This window comes from Erpetoichthys calabaricus, chromosome 5 (genome assembly GCF_900747795.2).
Source record: "Erpetoichthys calabaricus chromosome 5, fErpCal1.3, whole genome shotgun sequence".
Classification (NCBI taxonomy): domain Eukaryota; kingdom Metazoa; phylum Chordata; class Cladistia; order Polypteriformes; family Polypteridae; genus Erpetoichthys; species Erpetoichthys calabaricus.
Genome location: NC_041398.2, coordinates 87,250,811 through 87,271,176, shown reverse-complemented (window position 1 = coordinate 87,271,176; position 20,366 = coordinate 87,250,811). Strand labels below are relative to the sequence as shown.

General features: G+C 38.4%; 1 protein-coding gene across 4 annotated transcripts in view; it reads right to left on the bottom strand.

Annotated features, from left to right (window-relative positions):
* The window catches only part of ccdc149a (coiled-coil domain containing 149a), a 142,470-nt gene that overhangs the window by 81,032 nt on the left and 41,072 nt on the right, over positions 1 to 20,366 (bottom strand). For all 4 annotated transcript variants that reach the window (XM_051928632.1, XM_051928633.1, XM_028801747.2 and 1 more), the window contains exon 4: positions 8,078 to 8,185. In XM_051928632.1, the coding sequence (XP_051784592.1) occupies positions 8,078 to 8,185 (108 nt within the window). The remainder of the gene's footprint in view (positions 1 to 8,077; positions 8,186 to 20,366) is intronic.

Sequence of the window (20,366 nt, the reverse complement as noted above, 5' to 3'; positions counted from 1 at the left end):
TTTTGAAATCAAAGGGTAAATCATTTTGAACAGGAAATTGTAAATCATTCGGAATCAGCGAAATTCTGGGTATGAAAACATCTTGACGTCTTGCGCAATGTTTGAGACAGCTTTGAAATAGACTTTTTTATGGCATTGGAAGTGGACTTTCTAATGCTATGTCTTTTTTTTTTTGGTGGCATGGGTATATTAGCGAAAAGCAGGACAATTATAATGTGTTACATGGTATTACGTACGGAATAAGCACCAGAGTGAGATGAATGTACGTTATTTACAATACGTCGGAAAGCGAACAAATAGCACCAGTCAGTCAGAAAGACCAAGACTGAGATCTTACTTTGAGCCGGAAAGCGAGCAAATAGCACCACAAATACGGAAAGCCAGTCATGCACACCGGGTCATTCACGTTTTACATCCATACGGCAGTTCCCCTTCACGCGATGAAAGCAGTCGGCTTTCTCATACTTGGACACTTCCGCAGTGTCTTGGCAATTTAAAGAAACATTGGTAAAGAGGGATGCACAGAGAGCAAATGTGCTGGTAGATGGCGCCGCAATGCCTTTAACTTGGAGTGATTGCCCTTCAGCCTTAGTAATTCACATAGCAAAATCCAAATGAATAGGAAATTCTAGCCTTTTGAAATCATCTTGCCTGAAGAAGGGGCCTGAGTTGCCTCGAAAGCTTGCATATTGTAATCTTTCTAGTTAGCCAATAAAAGGTGTCATTTTGCTTGGCTTTTCTCTACATTCATAATGGCTAACACGGTACAACACCCTAGTACTACAGAAATCAAGGGGTAAATCATTCGGAATCAGTGGAATTCTTTGTATGAAAACATGTTGACGTCTTGCACAAGGTTTGAGATGGCCTTGAAACAGATTTTTTTGAACAGGAAATTGTAGATGTTTGAAAGCAAAGGGTAAATCATTTGGAATCAGTGGAATTGTTGGTATGACAACATCTTGACGTCTTGCGCAATGTTTGAGACGGCCTTGAAATAGACTTTTTTGTGGCATCGGAAGTGGACTTTCTAATGCCATGTCTTTTTTTTGGTGGCATGGGTATATAAGGGAAAAGAAGGACAATTATAATGTGTCACATGGTATTACGAATGGAATAAGCACCAGAGTGAGATGAATGTATGTTATTTACTATACGTCAGAAAGCGAACAAATAGCTCCGAAATCTATACTAACCCCTACTTTCTCTGCTGTTCTTTTTCCGATTTTCTGTGGTGGAGATCTGCGCCAACACCACCGATCAAAGCACAGTGTTGCCCCTACACTTTTGGACTGAAGGCCAGAAGTCCATATGACCATCATCGTCTCAAAAACATGAGGACTAATTGAGATCATTTATGTTAGGTAGAATACCTAGAGGAGGCTGGGCAGCTTCGTGGCCTGGAACCCCTGCAAATTTTTTTTTTTTTCTCCAGCCGTCTGGGGTTTTGTTTTGTTTTTTTCTGTCCTCCCTAGCCATTGGACCTTACTTTTATTTTATGTTAATTAGTATTGCCTAATTTCATTTATGCAGTTTGTCTTTTTTCTCTTTCTTTATCCTGTAAAGCACATTGAGCTACAACTTACACTTAACAGGGTACCCAATCTAAGGGTCAATATATATATACTAGCAAAATACCCGCGCTTCGCAGTGGAGAAGTAGTGTGTTAAAGAGGTTATGTAAACATATATATACATATACATATATACATATAAATACATATCTACATATACACATATCTACATATACATATATATACATATATATATACATATACACATCCACATATATATATATACATATATATATACACACATCAACATATATATACACATACATAAACACACATACATATACACACACACATATACATATATACATATACACATACATACATTCACACATATATATATATATATATATATATACACATACAGACACATATATATACATATACATATTTACATATCTACATATATATATATATATACATATCTACATATATACATATATATATACATATCTACATATATATACACATATATATATATATACATATCTACATATATATACACATATATATACATATCTACATATATATATACACATATATATATACATATCTACATATATATATATATATATATATATATATATATATATATATATAGACATACATATATACATACATACATTCACATATATATCCCCACTGTTTTATAAACGAACGCCATATAAGGCCGTCCTTTCTCCTTGCTTAGCGGTTCTGTATTGTTTTATTGTTCGTTTATTACGATTGTTATAGTTATTGTGTAGCTATTCGAGACTCACTTTTCTGTTCAGGTACCCATTTCCTTTATGTAATCCACGAATTCTCTGCTATTTTTTGTTCGTTTATTACGATTATAGTTATTTATTGATTCCCTTCTTTAGCTGACTGCCTGCTCATATAAGGTGCTCTGCTGTTTTTTTGTGAAGCAGCCTTTATACAGTTTCTCCGCTGTTTTATAAACGAATGCCATATAAGCCCATCCTTTTTCCTTGCTTCGCCAAGGAAGCAGCCTTTTTATTTATTCCAAGGGTTCTCTGCTGTTTTATTGTTCGTTTATTACGATTGTTATAGTTCTCTTTGTATACCACGTTGTCAGTTCAGCACTCCGGTTATAAAATGACCAAGCCGTGCAAGCTTACTGTTGAGAATGCAACATATAGTTGTACAGGAGAAAAGCAATCTTGCCTCAAATCAATGGCAACCTTTTGTAGGTCTATGAACTTAATTTAAACTTTAGGTTTACACGGTGCTTTGTTTCCGAAGTACCTGCACTTCTGAATATGTCTGTATGCGTCAGTCGCTTCATATTCTTTTCCTACACTATCAATTGTGTAATGTATTTTTTGAACAGGTTTGATTCATCAAAGTGATCACTCGTGCTGTGTTCAGTCACTTCACGTGAGCCGCTCTCTTGTGTGATGTTGCGATGTCCACAGCTTTATTTAATGTTAGCTAAGACCCGGCACTTAAAAGTTTCTCGCTACAGCAATTTTAACTCTGTTACAAAGTGATCGAAAGTCCGAATATGCTTGTATCTGTCACTCGCTCGCTTTTTATTGTTTCGCTGCCTTCTCAATTGTGTAATGAGTGATCACTCGTGCTGCGTTCAGTCACTTCACGTGAGCCGCTCTCTTGTGTGATGTTGCGATGTCCACAGCTTTATTTAATGTTAGCTAAGACCTGGCACTTAAAAGTTTCTCGCTACAGCAATTTTAACTCTGTTGCAAAGTGATCCAAAGTGTCGTTTATACCTCGTGTCTTCTCATTAAACTTGTATGTCGCGAATATGGTATTGCAAACGGCAGCGGGCGTGATGACGCGATACGCAACTCCGCCTCCCACGGCCAGCTGATTAGAGTGTGGCACCAGGTGTCTTCGATATTGAACCTTTTCACAATATTCTAATTTTCCGAGATACTGAATTTGGGACTTTCATTAGTTGTCAGTTATAATCATCAACATTAAAAGAAATAAACATTTGAAATACATCAGTCTGTGTGTAACGAATGAATCTAATATACAAGTTTCACTTTTTGAATGGAATTACCGAAATAAATCAACTTTGTCATGATATTCTAATTTTAAGACCAGCACTTGTATATACAGTGGACCCTTGACTTACGAACTTAATTCGTTCGCGAGGGCTGGTTGTAACTCAAGTTGGTTGTATGTCAAGACTATTTTTCCCATAAGAAATAATGGAAATACCCATAATGCGTTCCGAACCTCCCACTGCAACATTTACTTAACCTTTTCATAATAAAAAAGGGTTGTATAATGTGCATAATTTACCAAAACACCAATAATTTTTCTAATGTACTAACCAAAAAGTTATAAAAAGTGCCTAGCCTACCAGAAACAACAATTTCATACTGTACTCACCATTTAATTTGACATCTTTGGGCTACAGGAAGGGAGGAGGAGGAGAATGAAACGGAAGGTTTTTTAAAGGCTTTCTTTAACTTGTGCTCAGGCGTTTGCAATCATTTCAATAGCTTCTTTTGCATTAATTTTAATCTCCTCCTGCCTACAAGTTATTCTGACGAGAATTTTTCTCAGCATTTCCTTGCGATAATGCACTTTCAAGGTGCGAATGATGCCCAAATCCAATGGCTGAAGCGCTGCAGTGCACTTGGGTGGGAGGAATTCAACTGGAACTTTATTTAAATGTGGAAGCATGTTATGGGCAGCACACTTATCAATCAGAAGCTGAATCATCTTTTTTTTTTTCTTCATATTGTGAGGTTTCTGAACTCTTTTGAGACACCCCCCCCGCCCACTCCCCACTCAATGGGAACAACACGCTGAAGTGCGTCCTGAAGCGCGATTGCCGCGTCTGTGGAAGCTTGTTTGTCCGTTGCCGGGCAGGGTAACAACAGACTCATAGCGCTGCAGTGAAGCGACACAGAAGCAAATCATAAAAGATCGGGGTCGCGCTATAAGTCCCTGTCCTGCTCCCCAAAACACGAGGTTGAGTCTCAGTACTTTAGCAAAACCAGCTTTATTCAGCTTGAAACAGGAAAGTCACACTTATTTATTGTAGCGTGATCTGCCATTCTGCTATACACAGACACAGCAGATCAGTGATCAAGTTACCTGTTACCTGCATTTACAATGTTCCTTGCATATCACCCATCGATATTTTTTCTGTTTGCTTTGGCTGAGAGACTCAGCACAGCTTTGAGCCGGCTGTTGCCCCAGCAACAGATAAACAGTCTTCCATAGACGCGGAGTTTGGACTTCGGGACGCTCTTCGGCGTGTCGTCTAGTTGGGGGAGGTCTCAAGAGAGTTTACAAACCTGACATTTTCTTGAATTAGTGCCGCATTAATAGTAATGTTTCTTGAACGCGCATCACTGAACCACATAAAAACTGCTTTTTCGACGTCTTCAAATGCAGCAGTTCACATACGTTCTGCAACCCAAGATTTTTCTTCTTTTTTTGCTCCGTCTTTCAAGAAAGTTGACAGCGTCGATAGTGATAGCGAAATTCTGAATTCACTGGCAACGTCTTTTTTTCTTTTTGCCGCAATCGAGAGCTGCAAAAAATGTAAAGTTTTTTTTCTAATATGAACTGTTATCGTTTTTTCGTGTCTGCCGTTTCTATAGGAGGGTGACAATGAGTTAAATTCCAATGGATGTTTTTCAAATGTTGACGAGCAATAAGTAAAAGGTATCACTGAAATCCGCAGGAAATAAAAAAAGGCAAAAAAAAAACTACTAGGAAAGTCAGAAGAAAAAAAAAATTTACAGTGTTTCTGTTTGGGGGGGTTGTTGTGCACAACTGAGCTGCGGTACAGAATTAACTGCTCTGTGAATGATTCATTCAAGCATTTCAAGGTCTTTAGGGCACTTCATTGTAATGAAAGTATCTGCTGAATGTACTTTGTAGTAACGAGATTTCTATAGACTTGCATCATACGGGGAAACTGTCGGGAACATAAAAACACTTCGCTGTAATGAAAATTTTGTTGTAAAGATATTCGTTGTAACAGAATTTTACCTGTATATAGAAAAATCACTGCACTGACCGAAATTACTTCCACAAACACATGTATCTGGGCTCCGACTGACGCTTACTAACGCTCTCGGCTGTTTGTTTACAATCGCGCAAGCGGATACACGTGACCACATTCAGGTCGTAACGCAAGATGTTGGTTGTAAATCAAAATAAAAATTTTGGTCGTAAATCAAGTTGTTCGCATGTCAGGCCGGTCGTATATCAAGGGTCGATTGTATAATAATATGTGAAATTTCACAAAAGCCACTGCAAATGGGTTCAGATAAACCTTTATGCTTTTTATATACACTACTGGTCAAAAGAAGAACATCTCAGTTTTTCAAGTTTATCTTCAAATTAATCAGCTGAAATGCAATGAATGACCTAAAATGGTGAAAAGATAAGCAGTAAACTGGCAGAGGTTTAAATTTATAGTTTAGGTTAGCAAAAAACTGAAAAAAAGGACATTTCAGAATATTACAATTGGGCCTTCTTCAGGGAACAACTAATAGGTTACAAATACTTGGACAATATTACACTGTAGAAAGTTGTAAGTTCCAGTGATAATGGCATGAAAATGGCAATTAACAAATGAAATGAGGCTGAGCATTATTATCCTTGGAATTGCAGGTCTTTCATTTAGAGAAATTGTAAAGTAAAAAAACAAATTGTCAGCGAATATGGTATCCTACACAATGCAAAGGCAATTGGAAACTGGACGGAACTATGATAGGAAGAAACTCAAAGTCAAAACCTAATCAAAAAACAAGTTTTTGAGGGTAACCAGCTTGTGTGATAGGTGCCTCACAGCAAAATAGCTTTACGCACAGCTTAACAGTGGTCAAAAAAAGCAAGTCTCATTTTCTACTGTGAAGGGGAGACTTTGTGCTGCAGTTTTGACAGGCAGTAAGAAAGATATCCCTTAATAGACAAAATAGGGCCTTGAAATACTGGCAGTGGATTACTGCAGACTGGAAGAAAGTCTTGTGGACCAATAAATGAAAATCTGAAATGTTCAGTTCATCACAAAGGGTGTTTCTACAATGTCAAGTTGGGGAAAGGATGGCTCCTCAGTGTGTGACACCAACTGTCAAACATGGAGGAGGAAGTGTGATGGTCTTTGGTTCTTTTGCTGGAGGCAGAGTTGGTGACTTGCACAGAGTGACTGGCATTCTGAATCAAAAAGTTTACCACAGTTTGGCTGTTATATCAGTAAAAGTGGCTACTTTGATGAACGAAAAATTTGAATAAAATTTTGTACACTTAATGATTCCTTAAGTTATTTTTTATTTGCCATTGTTTATTTGTTCTATGCCTTGATTTCATGAAACATTAAGACATTAAACTGCATTTCCATTAAAAATGAAAAAACTGAGGTGTTCTAAAACTTTTGACCAGTACTGTATATTATCAATGTGTGTTTGGGGTCTGGATTAACTAATACATGTGTGAAATAAATCCAAGCATAGATAATATGTAAACAGAAATTTACCTCACATAGTCACTTGACCTTGGAAGGCTAGATTGTCCACTATCCAAACTACAGAATAAATTAATGCAAATCAGAAAACATAAGTCACCTTAACAACAGCATATCCTGCAGATGTTATGATGTGCCATAGTTGTATGGTGTCTGTCCACTAATCAGAAGTTTAAGTGCATATATTTTTTTTATATATTTTTAAGTATGCAATTTATGATACTGTATACATGCATACATACATACATAAATACAGTACAAGAATTTTACTGCTACATTTTACTGGTATTCTGACAAGTATTTATCTGCATATTATTATATTACAAAAAATAATAAAAAACAAACTATGGAAAGTCGGTAGGTGTATATTCCTGTCTCTCTCTTGTTCTCTTGGTTAAATTCTAGATACAACACCATCTATGCTCTTAAGCAAATATTATCTTTCCTTTTTTTTTCGGATAGCAAAGGCATAAATGATGCAATGCTGCCTTGCATGAAGTGCTGAAGAGAAATGCTTAATTCCCTGAAGCCATAAAATTGGGTTTGGCAGGTCTGGTGCAGCAATGATAGCGTACCTAAGCATAATCACAAACAATGACTTTCCTTATTTTTTATAATGTATATTATCCAGCAACAATATCTGTTAAAAAATACTGAACAGTGCTCACACCTCAGACTACGCCAAATTAATGACTAAAATTTGGGAAACATATTTATGATATTAAGTTAATGATTAATGATGTTAAGTTAAGATCCTCAAACCTTCCCCTGAGCTACCAACACTGTAACAAAATTTTAACAGAACTATAGCATTGAGTGTCTTTCAAGTTAACGCTGAAAGTTTTGAACAGGAAAACAAATCTAAAATATTAATGGATAAATTATGAAGAACATTAATATACAACACTGTACTTTACCTTCTAAAATGCAAAAACGGGGAAATAAAAATGTAAAAAAGTTGAGTAAAAGGAAAAGACAGATCTTTGCACATTGCCATAACAAAAATATGCAGTGAGTTGCTTTTTGAGGGATTAATAAATGCAAACCTTGTTATCCCCCTGGGCTTCTGCCAATCGCTGCTTCAGCTCCTTCATTTCATCTGCCAGTTGTTTACTTTGCTCACGGGCATCTCTCAACAGCTGGGCAAGATTTACCTGAATAAAGAAAAACATTTAGTCAGACTATTCAAATGGCATAAACACACAGCATATAAATCAAACTTCATTTTGATGTCAAGGTAAAAGATTACATGAAACAGCCATTTTTTTGTTTATAAGCAAAACAGTTGCTTGTATTCATTTTATAATTTTCAGTTAAGTTTACAGTTAAGTCTATAAATACAAATATAGATGTATAGAAAATCAAACAAAATTATTAAAATGATAATAGGTCTTCAAGAAATTAATTCATGACAAGTTTAACAAAAAAAAATATTTGAAATGTCAGCTGTATGAAATGCGATAAATTAATATCAAACTCCTTAATTTGAAATAGACCCACTGTGTTCCTGATTAATGAAAATCTATTAGTGTAATTTCTTTATTTGTCCATTTCTGAAGAATCTACCTGAAGAATCCCCATGTAATCATAGAGAAAATGTGAAAAATTCACAAAGACAATGGTCCATTTGCGATCCCAACTGAATATTTTGGAGCTGTAAGGTGGCAGTCGTAATCACTGCACCCCGTGCTATCTGGTAATTAAACATAAAATACTGTTATGAAGCTTTCACCCAGAGAAAAAAAATCTACCTTCCTTTTACAAATAATCTTATACAAATGCTCACATGGTCAGGGAAGCCCGATTTATCTTTACCAGTTCTAAAAAATAACTTTTTATCGTTAAGAACATTAAGATCTAAAGAGATGCACACTATAGCATTCAAAGTATACTCTCTAGTAGAAACAAAAACAAATTAGAAGTCTTATTTGTGCTTCTATCAGAGCTACATACAACAACAACAACATTTCTGAACATTTTATTAACAAATAAATGTAAAGGTGTATAGATGTCTGTTTTAGAGATTTTTCTCAATTGCTAATTTTGTCAGATTAAGCCAACTCCAATATAGTAAAGTACTCTGGCATAATTTTGGTTTTCATTTTAAAGAAGGCAAAAAAATTGAATCCAAAGTGAATGAACTGGCAACACTTTCAGTTTTATATAGACTATGCTATTACTATTAATAGCTCAACAGCTTCTTATTCTTTTGGACTTTATTCAAAGACAGATGTTTTCATTTACAGTCATTTGATAGTGAAACCTAGTGGTGGGCCATCAAGGCCACTAAGGCTTCTCTGCTGGCCTAAACACAAGTCAAAATCACTGATTTGTGGTTTATTTATTTATTTTTCATTAATACATTTTTCCACTAATGTGTATTAAATAATTCCCAATATTCTATTCTCTTTATTTCACAGCTTTTCCCTTGATTGCGCTGTTTCCAGTAGTGTATGTTTATGTTAACAGTTTTTATCCAATCGCCCTGCCCAGGGTTTGTTTCCTGCCTTGCGCCCTGTGTTAGCTGGGATTGGCTCCAGCAGACCCCCGTGACCCTGTAGCTAGGATATAGCGGGTTGGATATCGGATGGATAGATATTTCAGCCATCATGTGTTGCGAGGGTAAAAGATATCTGGCTTGAGCCTTCAGAATCAACAGTGCGGGTGCCTGAAGCTTAAAATAGAAGGCAATGAAAATGTTGCTTGAACCAATCAGATTTTGAACTGGGGAAATTGGGGACCATCTAGCAGGCATATGATAACATCAGCATTTTCACGTCCTGTGATTGGATGGTCAGAGAGCTATCTGTAGCAACCTGCTCAAGCTAAAAGATATTTATGTACATTTAATTGCTGTTTTTTCAACCCATAATGGCTGACAGAGGAGAGGAAACTGATTTGGTCGCAGATATACTTACAAAGTAATTTTCAAGACGTACTTTTCAAGAAAACCTGGATATCATGAGAAAAGATCAGCCAACCCCAAAGCTAGCAAGCATGTCCCAGCCAGGGAAAGGGTTTGTCCACCACTTTCACTCCAGTTACTACAAGCATGCCACCGTGGAGCACTGCAAATTGTACAGGGTGGTCCAGATCTAATTATGCAATTATTGCATTGCATTGCATTAAAAGTTGCATAGTTAGATCTGGACCACCCTATATTGCTGGGAATGCCTGTTATTTACAACAGATCGACTTAGTGTTTAGAGCAACACTGGATTTGCAGACGAGTTGTCTAACCAGCAGTGCGACACCAAAGCACAACCAGACACTTACAAGTGACAGTGCTTTTGAATGCTTTTGGGGAAACCTGAGTGGATCTACAGCTCAACGAACAAGTGTGTGGGGAAATGGAGCTCCACAACGAAAGGGTGAAGAAAAATAGGGAAATATTGAAAATACTGATAGATTGCTTCATATTTTTGGGTAAACAGGAATTTCCGTTTAGGGAACACAATGAAAGCACACAGCCTTCTCCAGATTAATGCAGAGTCACAAAGCACTATTCTGTCTAAAAACATAACTGACTATATGACTGATTTTAAAGGGAAAAGTCCTGCTGATCTCCCTGATTTCCTTCAGTAGAAAAATCAGGGTGAGAGCATGGGGCAGCTGTACAAATTGGCATGTTTTGCGCTGATTATCCCCATGTCCAGTGTTTCTGTCAAGCGGACATTCTCAGCCCTGAAGCAAATTAAAACTTATGCCAGAAATATGGCTAGACAGACTCGACTTTCAGTATTAGCCTTCAGGGCGATCAAAAAGGACTTATTTTTGGAACTGAAACGTACAGATAACCTGTACAACAGAGTGACTGAACTGTTCTTGAGAAAAGAAACGGGGATGGATTTTGTGTAGAAATAATCAGTATTTTTGGTGAGTACAATGCATTTTATTTATATTTTTTATACTTTTTTGTAATTTTATAAAGTTGAAACTGATGCTTCTGCTAGAAATGATGTATGTGGTGCATCTGTTGCTGCAGTGAAAGGAGACTTGTTAAATTGTGCTAATTGTGTTTCTTGCTTTAGTAATGGCATTCATTCTCGCGACATGAGATACTTGTCTGTGATGTAACACCCTGTTATGATGCGCTTCTGTATAATATTGATGGTTTCTATAGTAGTGGCATCATAATGATGGTGTTAAGAGGTGGATAAAATTCAGGTAGGACACCACTGAAGGCCTAGGTGAAAAAAAGCATGGCCCACCACTGGTATAACCCGAGAATGAGCACTAGCCTGAATGAAGAAGAAGATGACTGGGGCCAGAAGAAACACCCCTTGCAGCCCTCACTATAACTAATCTCAGTAACCTTTTACATTAATTAGGAGACCACTGCATTGATGATCTCTTTGTTCCTCTGTTCCTTGCTGGGTGAAGTCAATGCATAAACTTTTGACATACAGAATGGGGAGAGATGGTGGCAGAGAAAACAATATGTGGCAAATGAAGCCATGACCACTGGAGTGAGAGACAGAAGTAAGTATTATTGAATGAGGAAGTTGTGACTTAATGCGAGTATTGTATTTTATCTTGTAAACATTTACAAGCATTAAGGTGTCTTTAACTTTTTTTTTTAAGTTCACACTAATTTTTTCAACTTAGGCATGTCTTGATAAAGCAATGTAAAACATTGACTTCTGTGACTGCAGACTTTCATTGTCATCTGTTTCCACTTACATCTACTTTTACTTAAGATTACTAACTAGGGTTACTCATCTTTATTGTCATTTAAAAACTATGACTATTTTTTCTGATATTTCTTAGGAAGATACTGCTTATACTCTTTTTGAAGTGTCTTATTTGTTCAACTCATTGCTGGTTAACAGCAACAAAAATGTGTGTGATTTGTAGTTTAATGCAATATTTTAACAAAAAATTTGTATTGTTTTAATTTTCTTTTACATTCAAATTTTTACTATAGAATTTTATTCTGTAAATACATTCATAAAGAGATTACTAACAAAGGTCAGGTACAGATATGAATAAAAATTAACACTACACTAAAATTATATGCTTAGCAATTAACTATTTAAATATACTTGATAATCCACTTGATAGCAATAGCAATGACTTTATTATTTTTGTAATAAAAAAATAGATAACAGAAGGTTACAAATGAGTAATCACCTTCCACATCTAGTAGCACTGTATCATATTAGTCATTCCTTGCACCTATCACCTAAGTAAATTTATAATGTTGAAAGAAAGGCAAATCTTACATGATTTAAAAAAAAATAATAACTAACTATTACCATTCCCTAAGACAAAATTCCAAATACGGTAAAAACTCGATCTGTCAGGGGTTGGGACTGAGGCCATGATGGATAAGAGAAAAGACAGATAACAGAACAGCTACCTTAAAAATGATAGATTAGCTTAGTGAATAGTCATATTTACTTAACAAAACAAAACTATATTAACAAAATATAGTATTAACTAGCAAAATACCCGTGCTTCGCAGCGGCGAAGTAGTCTTTAATACCAACATAGCTGAGGTTTTGAATATTTTTTGAAAGGCACTGTAAGCCACTTTGTATTTTTTAAATTTATTTAGGCTTGATTTATAGGTAATGTTTGTGCAAGATTTATGTACATTTTTCAACATGTATTTGCTGTGTTTATTTTGTAAGATACAGCAGCCACATCAATAATAACAATAATCATTCAGCTGGAGTAGCACAGTAGACACAAATGCAGACAAATAAAATTGAACAATCAACACAATATTATTGCAACTCTTTGACTGCATTGCTAAAAAAAAAATTCATTCAAAGTCAAAATATAAGTATTTTTGACATGTGTTTACATTAAAACTCATGTCCAAATTTAATAAATATTATCTTTTCACTACTATTTATGAATTCATTGATGACAATCTTCATGCTCATCCTGGTTCACTAAAAAGTTCATACAGTGATCCCTCGCTATATCGCGCTTCGCCTTTCGCGGCTTCACTCCATCGCGGATTTTATATGTAAGCTTATTTAAATATATATCGCGGATTTTTTGCTGGTTCGCGGATTTCTGCGGACAATGGGTCTTTTAATTTCTGGTACATGCTTCCTCAGTTGGTTTGCCCAGTTGATTTCATACAAGGGACGCTATTGGCAGATGGCTGAGAAGCTAGATTGCTTACTCTTCTCTCTCTCTTGCGCTGACTTTCTCTGATCCTGACTTATGGGGATTGAGCAGGGGGGCTGTTCGCACACCTAGACGATACGGACGCTCATCTAAAAATGCTGAAAGATTATCTTCACGTTGCTACCTTTTGTGCAGCAGCTTCCTGAAACGACATGCTGCACGGTGCTTCGCATACTTAAAAGCTCAAAGGGCACGTATTGATTTTTGACTGAAAAACAAACTCTGTCTCTCTCTATCTCTCTCTCTCTCTGCTCCTGACGGAGGGGGTGTGAGCTGCCGCCTTCAACAGCTTTGTGCCGCGGTACTTCGCATACTTAAAAGCCAAACAGCCCTATTGATTTGTTTGCTAGAGATTGTTTTCTCTATCTATGTGACATTCTGTGCTCCTGACACGCACTCCTTTGAAGAGGAAGATATGTTTGCATTCTTTTAATTGTGAGACAGAACTGTCATCTCTGTCTTGTCATGGAGCACAGTTTAAACTTTTGAAAAAGAGACAAATTTTTGTTTGCAGTGTTTGAATAACGTTCCTGTCTCTCTACAACCTCCTGTGTTTCTGCGCAAATCTGTGACCCAAGCATGACAATATAAAAATAACCATATAAACATATGGTTTCTACTTCGCGGATTTTCTTATTTCGCGGGTGGCTCTGGAACGCAACCCCCGCGATGGAGGAGGGATTACTGTATTTGAAAAATTCTCTGACTTTCTGTATTGAGTGAATGGTGATATTGTGATCTTAGTAAACAGACACAGTAAACAATCATGGATCAATGATTAAAGATTAAGATTATATTTTAATTGCTTCAAATTTTGTTAACATATTGGGCTAGTATGGTTATTTTCATGGATGGTTTATGTCACTGATTTGTTAAGATTCTGATTTTGCAGGCTACTTATTATGATGAGGGTTCAAGAACAGATCCTCTTTTAAGTAACCTGTATCAATGTATAGGCTCAAGCACATACAGTGTGGACTTTTTATTTCAGTTTTTACAATTACAATTTATCTCTAACATCGCTCTAGGATTGGGGAGCAGTGCTCTTCCAACTTTAGGACTGGGGAGCAATGCAGCCAACCCCCTCCTTTTAAAAAAGATGGTGCCTAAAGTTATGTATTTTTCAATCAAAAAGCCCCTGGTCTGATTTGTCCTGTTCCCTGACTGTCCCTTTTCTTGCTAAACGTATAAAAAATGATAATGCTTTTTTTTTCATTTTCTAATAATAATTAGTATAATTATCTCCTGTACCGTCATCAGTCCACACCTTAAACCTGTCCCAGTCATTCAATACATAAGACACAATCTTCCTCCGGATATCAAGAGTGAGCCTGATATGGCTGTGCAATATGTAAAACAGAGAATGGAAAAGGCAGGCGCCATCTCCGGGCATGGAAACCACTCGGTAAGTGACAGCTGTTTGATCGATGGTAATCACCTCGATAGACATGTTAATGGGGGTATGGTTGGAACAATAAAGGAAATGCGTACCTGAACAATGTAAACTAAGTGTAAAATACCTACACAATAACTTTAATCGTAATAAACGAACAATAAAACAGCGGAGAAGCCGTGGATTAAATAAAAAGGCTGCAGTTATCAGCAGGGAGATGTGAATACCGTGGCGAAGCAAGGAAGGGAATGAAGAGACCGGAGCGACGGACGGTCTATTAGCGCACCGCATTTGTGCTTCCTTTTCATCGTCCTGGACGAAATAAAGTTGTAAAAATTTGTGTTCCTCAGTCGGCATAGGTAAAAGACTGACAATCAAGTGATACACTTGTCCCTGGACTTTAAATGAAGGCATAAAATTTCCCTCAATGATTTGGTTAGCACCAAATGACATCATTTGAAATGCACTGTTGGACTTTCAACTGTTGTTCAAGAAATGCTCACTTTGAGGATGTTCGCCATTTAACAGGACCTCAAGAAGGTCAGGAAGCTTATGTAAAGGAGTGAGAGTGAGTTTACCACCATTACAGCACAAACCAGGAGACTCGCATTTCCACCTATGAGCTTGACAATACTCACAGTCAACATCCATGGATCCAATGTGTATTGTTTTGCTGCATTTGTATGAGCCGCTTTTCATTATTGGGATCGTACCTAGAAACAGAAGCTCTATTAACTTGTGGATTTGCCTGCGAGTATTTAGTGACAGCATCTCTATGAACTTGTGGATTTGCCAGCGAGTATTTAGCGACAGCGTGTCTATGAACTTTCAGATTTTTCTGCGAGTATTTGGCGGCAGCTTCATGAAGTTGCTTCCATCTAGCTGCATCAGAAAATGTACGGCGACGTCTGACACACCTCCTTTTTACTGTTTTCTAACAGCTTCCGAAATAAGTATGTACGTTGATTTTGGTAGCGCAGGGAAGCCGCCTACCAAATTTCGTGAAGATGGGGCCATAAATACAAAAGTTTAACATGGCGGATGTTGTCGACCGATATGACCATTACATGTAGAATTTTGAAATGGAACCTGCTTAACTTTTGTAAGTAAGCTGTAAGGAATGAGCCTGCCAAATTTCAGCCTTCTACCTACACGGGAAGTTGGAGAATTAGTGATGAGTGAGTCAGTGAGGGCTTTGCCTTTTATTAGTATAAGATGAAATTAATTAATTCATATAATATTGTAATGTCTAACGCAATAAGCAAATATAACTCATTGGTACTGGAGTTTTCTACTGTCACACATGTGCGCATGGGAAATAGCTAAAGGGTCTAAATAATAGGAATTCTACACCAGACCAGGGGGTGGTGGAGTGTGCTGACTGTTTCTCTGTCTCTTACAGACCATTCCCGGGAAATCCCGCTTGATTCCGACACTGATGATGTCACTTCCTGTCACGACGACATCACGTCTGGCGCCAACGTTGACGTTACTTCTGGTCACGACAACATCACTTCCAGTTCCGGTGCTAGTGATGTCATTTCCCCTACTCTTGCTTAAAACGGCCATTTTGTTTCAAGGCCACTCAGTTCTGTTTTGGACTCTGTTCTATGCACATCATGCTTATTTCATATTAACTTTTGCAGCCAGGAAACAATATACGGGTGGCTGCCCCAAAGCCACTTTTATGATATCTATGACTCATTCTTATGACACTACGTTTAATTTAAAGTCTTCGTTCCATAACAAACAGTGCCCTTTCTCATCTGGGTTATGGAAAAAAACACAACAATAAAAGAAAGCTTTCCCTACCAGTCAGTTTATTTCCTACCAGTTAAGTTCTTTTTATCTCTATACTGCAAACACTCCTGCTTATTGTCCCCTGACTCCCTACTAAAAACTTCCTTCCACCGCAACTTCCTTTTTCTCCTGTCATGAATCTCCTAAGAGGCATGTCCGCCCCTTACAGAACAGAAGCCCTTCACCCAATCCCATGACTTACAGCATTCATTACACCCTTTCTACACCTGCACAGATCATCACAAGCTGCCTGTCATAACATATTAACAAAACATAACAGAATTTAAAAAGAAAAATTTACATTAATACAGAATAACAACACCATCAGTGGTTTACATTCTCCACACAATTTCTATTTTTGGCATCATGCTTTATATCGTTTACTGTTGTTCTTCATACTCCGTAATTTGAACCAATACTTAACCATTTTGTTCATGTTTAATAATTAAAATTTTTTGTGACAATTCCAACACTACACACATATGTTTTATCAGCCATTACAATGTATGGTAGATTAGTCATAACAAAAGAGAAGGTAAGTAACTTCTTCTTCTTTCAGCTGCTCCCGTTAGGGGTTGCCACAGAGGATTATCTTCTTCCATATCTTTCTGTCCTCTGCATCTTGTTCTGTTACACCCATCACCTGCATGTCCTCTCTCACCACATCCATTAACCTTCTCTTATGCCTTCCTCTTTTTCTCTTGCCTGGCAGCACTATCCTTAGCATCCTTCTCCCAATATACTCAGCATCTCTCCTCTGCACATGTCCAAACCAACGCAATCTTGCCTCTCTGACTTTGTTTCCCAACCGTTCAACTTGAGCTGACCCTCTAATGTACTCATTTCTAATCCTATCCATCCTCGTCACACCCAATGCAAATCTTAGCATCTTTAACTGCTGTCTGGTCAGTGCCACCGTCTCCAACCCATATAACATAGCTGGTCTCACGACCGTCCTGTAGACCTGCCCTTTCATTCTTGCTGATATCCGTCTGTCACAAATCACTCCTGGCACTCTACTCCATCCATTCCACCCTGCCTGCACTCTCTTTTTCACCTCTCTTCCACAATCCCCATTACTCTGTTCTGTTGATCCCAAGTATTTAAACTCATCCACCTTCGCCACGTCTACTCCTTGCATCCTCACCATTCCACTGACCTCCCTCTCATTTACACATATGTATTCTGTCTTGTTCCTACTGACCTTCATTCCTCTCCTCTCTAGAGCATATATCCACCTTTACAGGGTCTTCTCAACCTGCTCCCTACTATCGCTACATATCACAATGTCATAAGCAAACATCATAGTCCACGGGGACTCCTGACTAATCTCGTCTGTCTACCTGTCCATCACCACTGCAAATAAGAAAGGACTCAGAGCCGATCCCTGATGTAATCCCACCTCCACCTTGAATGCATCCGTCACTACTACCACAGACCTCACCACGGTCACACAGACCTCGTACATATCCTGTACAACTCTTACATACTTCTCTGCCACTCCCGAATTCCTTATACAATACCACAGCTCCACTCGTGGCACCCTGTCATATGCTTTCTCCAGGTCCACAAAGACGCAATGCAACTCCTTCTGGCCTTCTCTATACTTCTCCATCAACACCCTCAAAGCAAACATCGCATCTGTGGTGCTCTTTCTTGGCACGAAACCATACTGCTGCTCACTAATCATTACCCCACTTCTTAACCGAGCTTCCACTACTCTTTCCCATAACTTCATGCTGTGGCTCATTAATTTTATCCTCCTGTAGTTACTACAGTCCTGAACATTCCCCTTATTCTTAAATATTGGCACCAGTACACTTCTTCTCCACTCCTCAGACATCCTCTCACTTTCCAAAATTCCATTAAACAATCTGATTAAAAACTGACACTGTGATTTCAAAATGTGGCATGACACGTGGTGCTGGGGAAGAACCCTATGCACTAGCACAAGGGAGAGTTGTTCCAATGTGCACAGCTCACAGTGTACACGCATGGCAGTAGTAGTACAGTAATAGGCACTGGTGTGTGCAATGTTTTGTTTACGGAGAATGACAATTAATGGAGTGATGGATAATAGAGGTTTTACTGTACATGGTGTGGCAGGTGGCCGGGGCCCATGCCCAGCTGGGACGCCCCTGCAGCATGTCTTCCAGGGAAGCAAGGATGGGAAACCCAGTATCTCCCCCTGGACACTAGATGGCAGCCTCCCTGGGTTGCAGTGGTGCCTCCGATTCCCCCACGGCTTCATGGGGTTTGGAATTCGGTGCAGCCCTGTTGGATTCCACAGGCAATGCCAGGGGGTGCTGTAGCAGGAGCTGCTGGACCCTTCTGGGCATTAGTTTCGCCACACCTGGAAGTGAAGCCGGATGTTGGCAATGAAACATTTGGAGCACTTCCGGGTGCCCAATAAAAGGGGCCAGCAACCACCACTCAGCGGCCAGAGTCAGGAGGAGGAGGACAAAGCTTCTGGAGGAGTGGTGGTAGAAGAGAGGAGTGTGGTGCTATACCTTGTGTGTTTTAAGTTTGTGCTTGGGACTGTGTTGTGGCTGGGGGGACACGGGGAAGACGTGCCCTCCAGCTGAAGAAAATAAGCAGTTTATTTATTTTTATGCGTGCCTCCAGCGTCCAATCTGTGTCGGGTCGGGCGCTTACATAGCGCCTTGTTACAATGGTTGAAAAACTCACTTGCGGTAGATGTACAACTAATATTGCACAGAATTAAAAAAAAAATAGTGTTAAAGTATATTGTTCTTAATTCCTTCAAAGCAGAAATTAAAGAATAGCTAATAGCTAGGGAAACTAGCAATAATTTAAAAATATATACTTTATATATCCTTGTGCTTACAAAATTCCAATCTTGAAGTATACTGTACACTGTTCGCAGAAATAAGGGGCAATGTGGGACTGGTTAGTTCCATTGTTTAAAGATAAGGCGCTGGGTTCCACTGTATTGACTTTTTTGTTTCTGTGTGTGCAAATGTTTTGCACTTTTTTCTTCCATCAAAAAGTTATAATCGCCTTGTAAATATTGTTAAATCTTTCATTATTATTATTTTACACAACCTCATCCTGACTCCAGGAAAGAGAGGAGGAGGGCTCCTTTACGGCTTGTTTAGACTGCAAGGGCAGTACTTGGCTAATTCTGTATGCAAATTAGCCATGTGGTGTTGCACAGGGTATATTGCTACATATAGAGTGACAATAGGCATTATACTCTCTGACAGTAAGCTTATATGAAAGATCTGTGCATAGCTGCTACAGCTCTGTGATGTCATGCTGACCTCACAAATGTATCATGGTGTGCTTGGGAAAAACTGTTTATCTGAGCCAGCCTATAGCAAATTTCCAGAAAATTGTTCGTTGAGAAAGGTTACCAGCAAATACGGCATACAGTGATCCCTCGCTATATCGCGCTTCGCCTTTCGCGGCTTCACTCTATCACGGATTTTATATGTAAGCATATTTAAATATATATCGCGGATTTTTTGCTGGTTCGCGGATTTCTGAGGACAATAGGTCTTTTAATTTCTGGTACATGCTTCCTCAGTTGGTTTGCCCAGTTGATTTCATACAAGGGACGTTATTGACAGATGGCTGAGAAGCTACCCAACTTACTTTTCTCTCTCTCTCTTGCGCTGACTTTCTCTGATCCTGACGTAGGGGGTGTGAGCAGGGGGGCTGTTCGCACACCTAGACGATACGGACGCTCGTCTAAAAATGCTGAAAGATTATCTTCACGTTGCTACCTTCTGTGTGCAGCTGCTTCGTGAAGCGACATGCTGCACGGTGCTTCGCATACTTAAAAGCTCAAAGGGCACGTATTGATTTTTCACTGTTTGTTTTTCTCTGTCTCTCTCTCTCTCTCCCTGCTCCTGACGGAGGGGGTGTGATCTGCCGCCTTCAACAGCTTTGTACCGGCGGTGCTTCGCATAGTTAAAAGCCAAACAGCCCTATTGATTTGTTTGCTTTCCTCTCTGTTTCTGACATTTTGT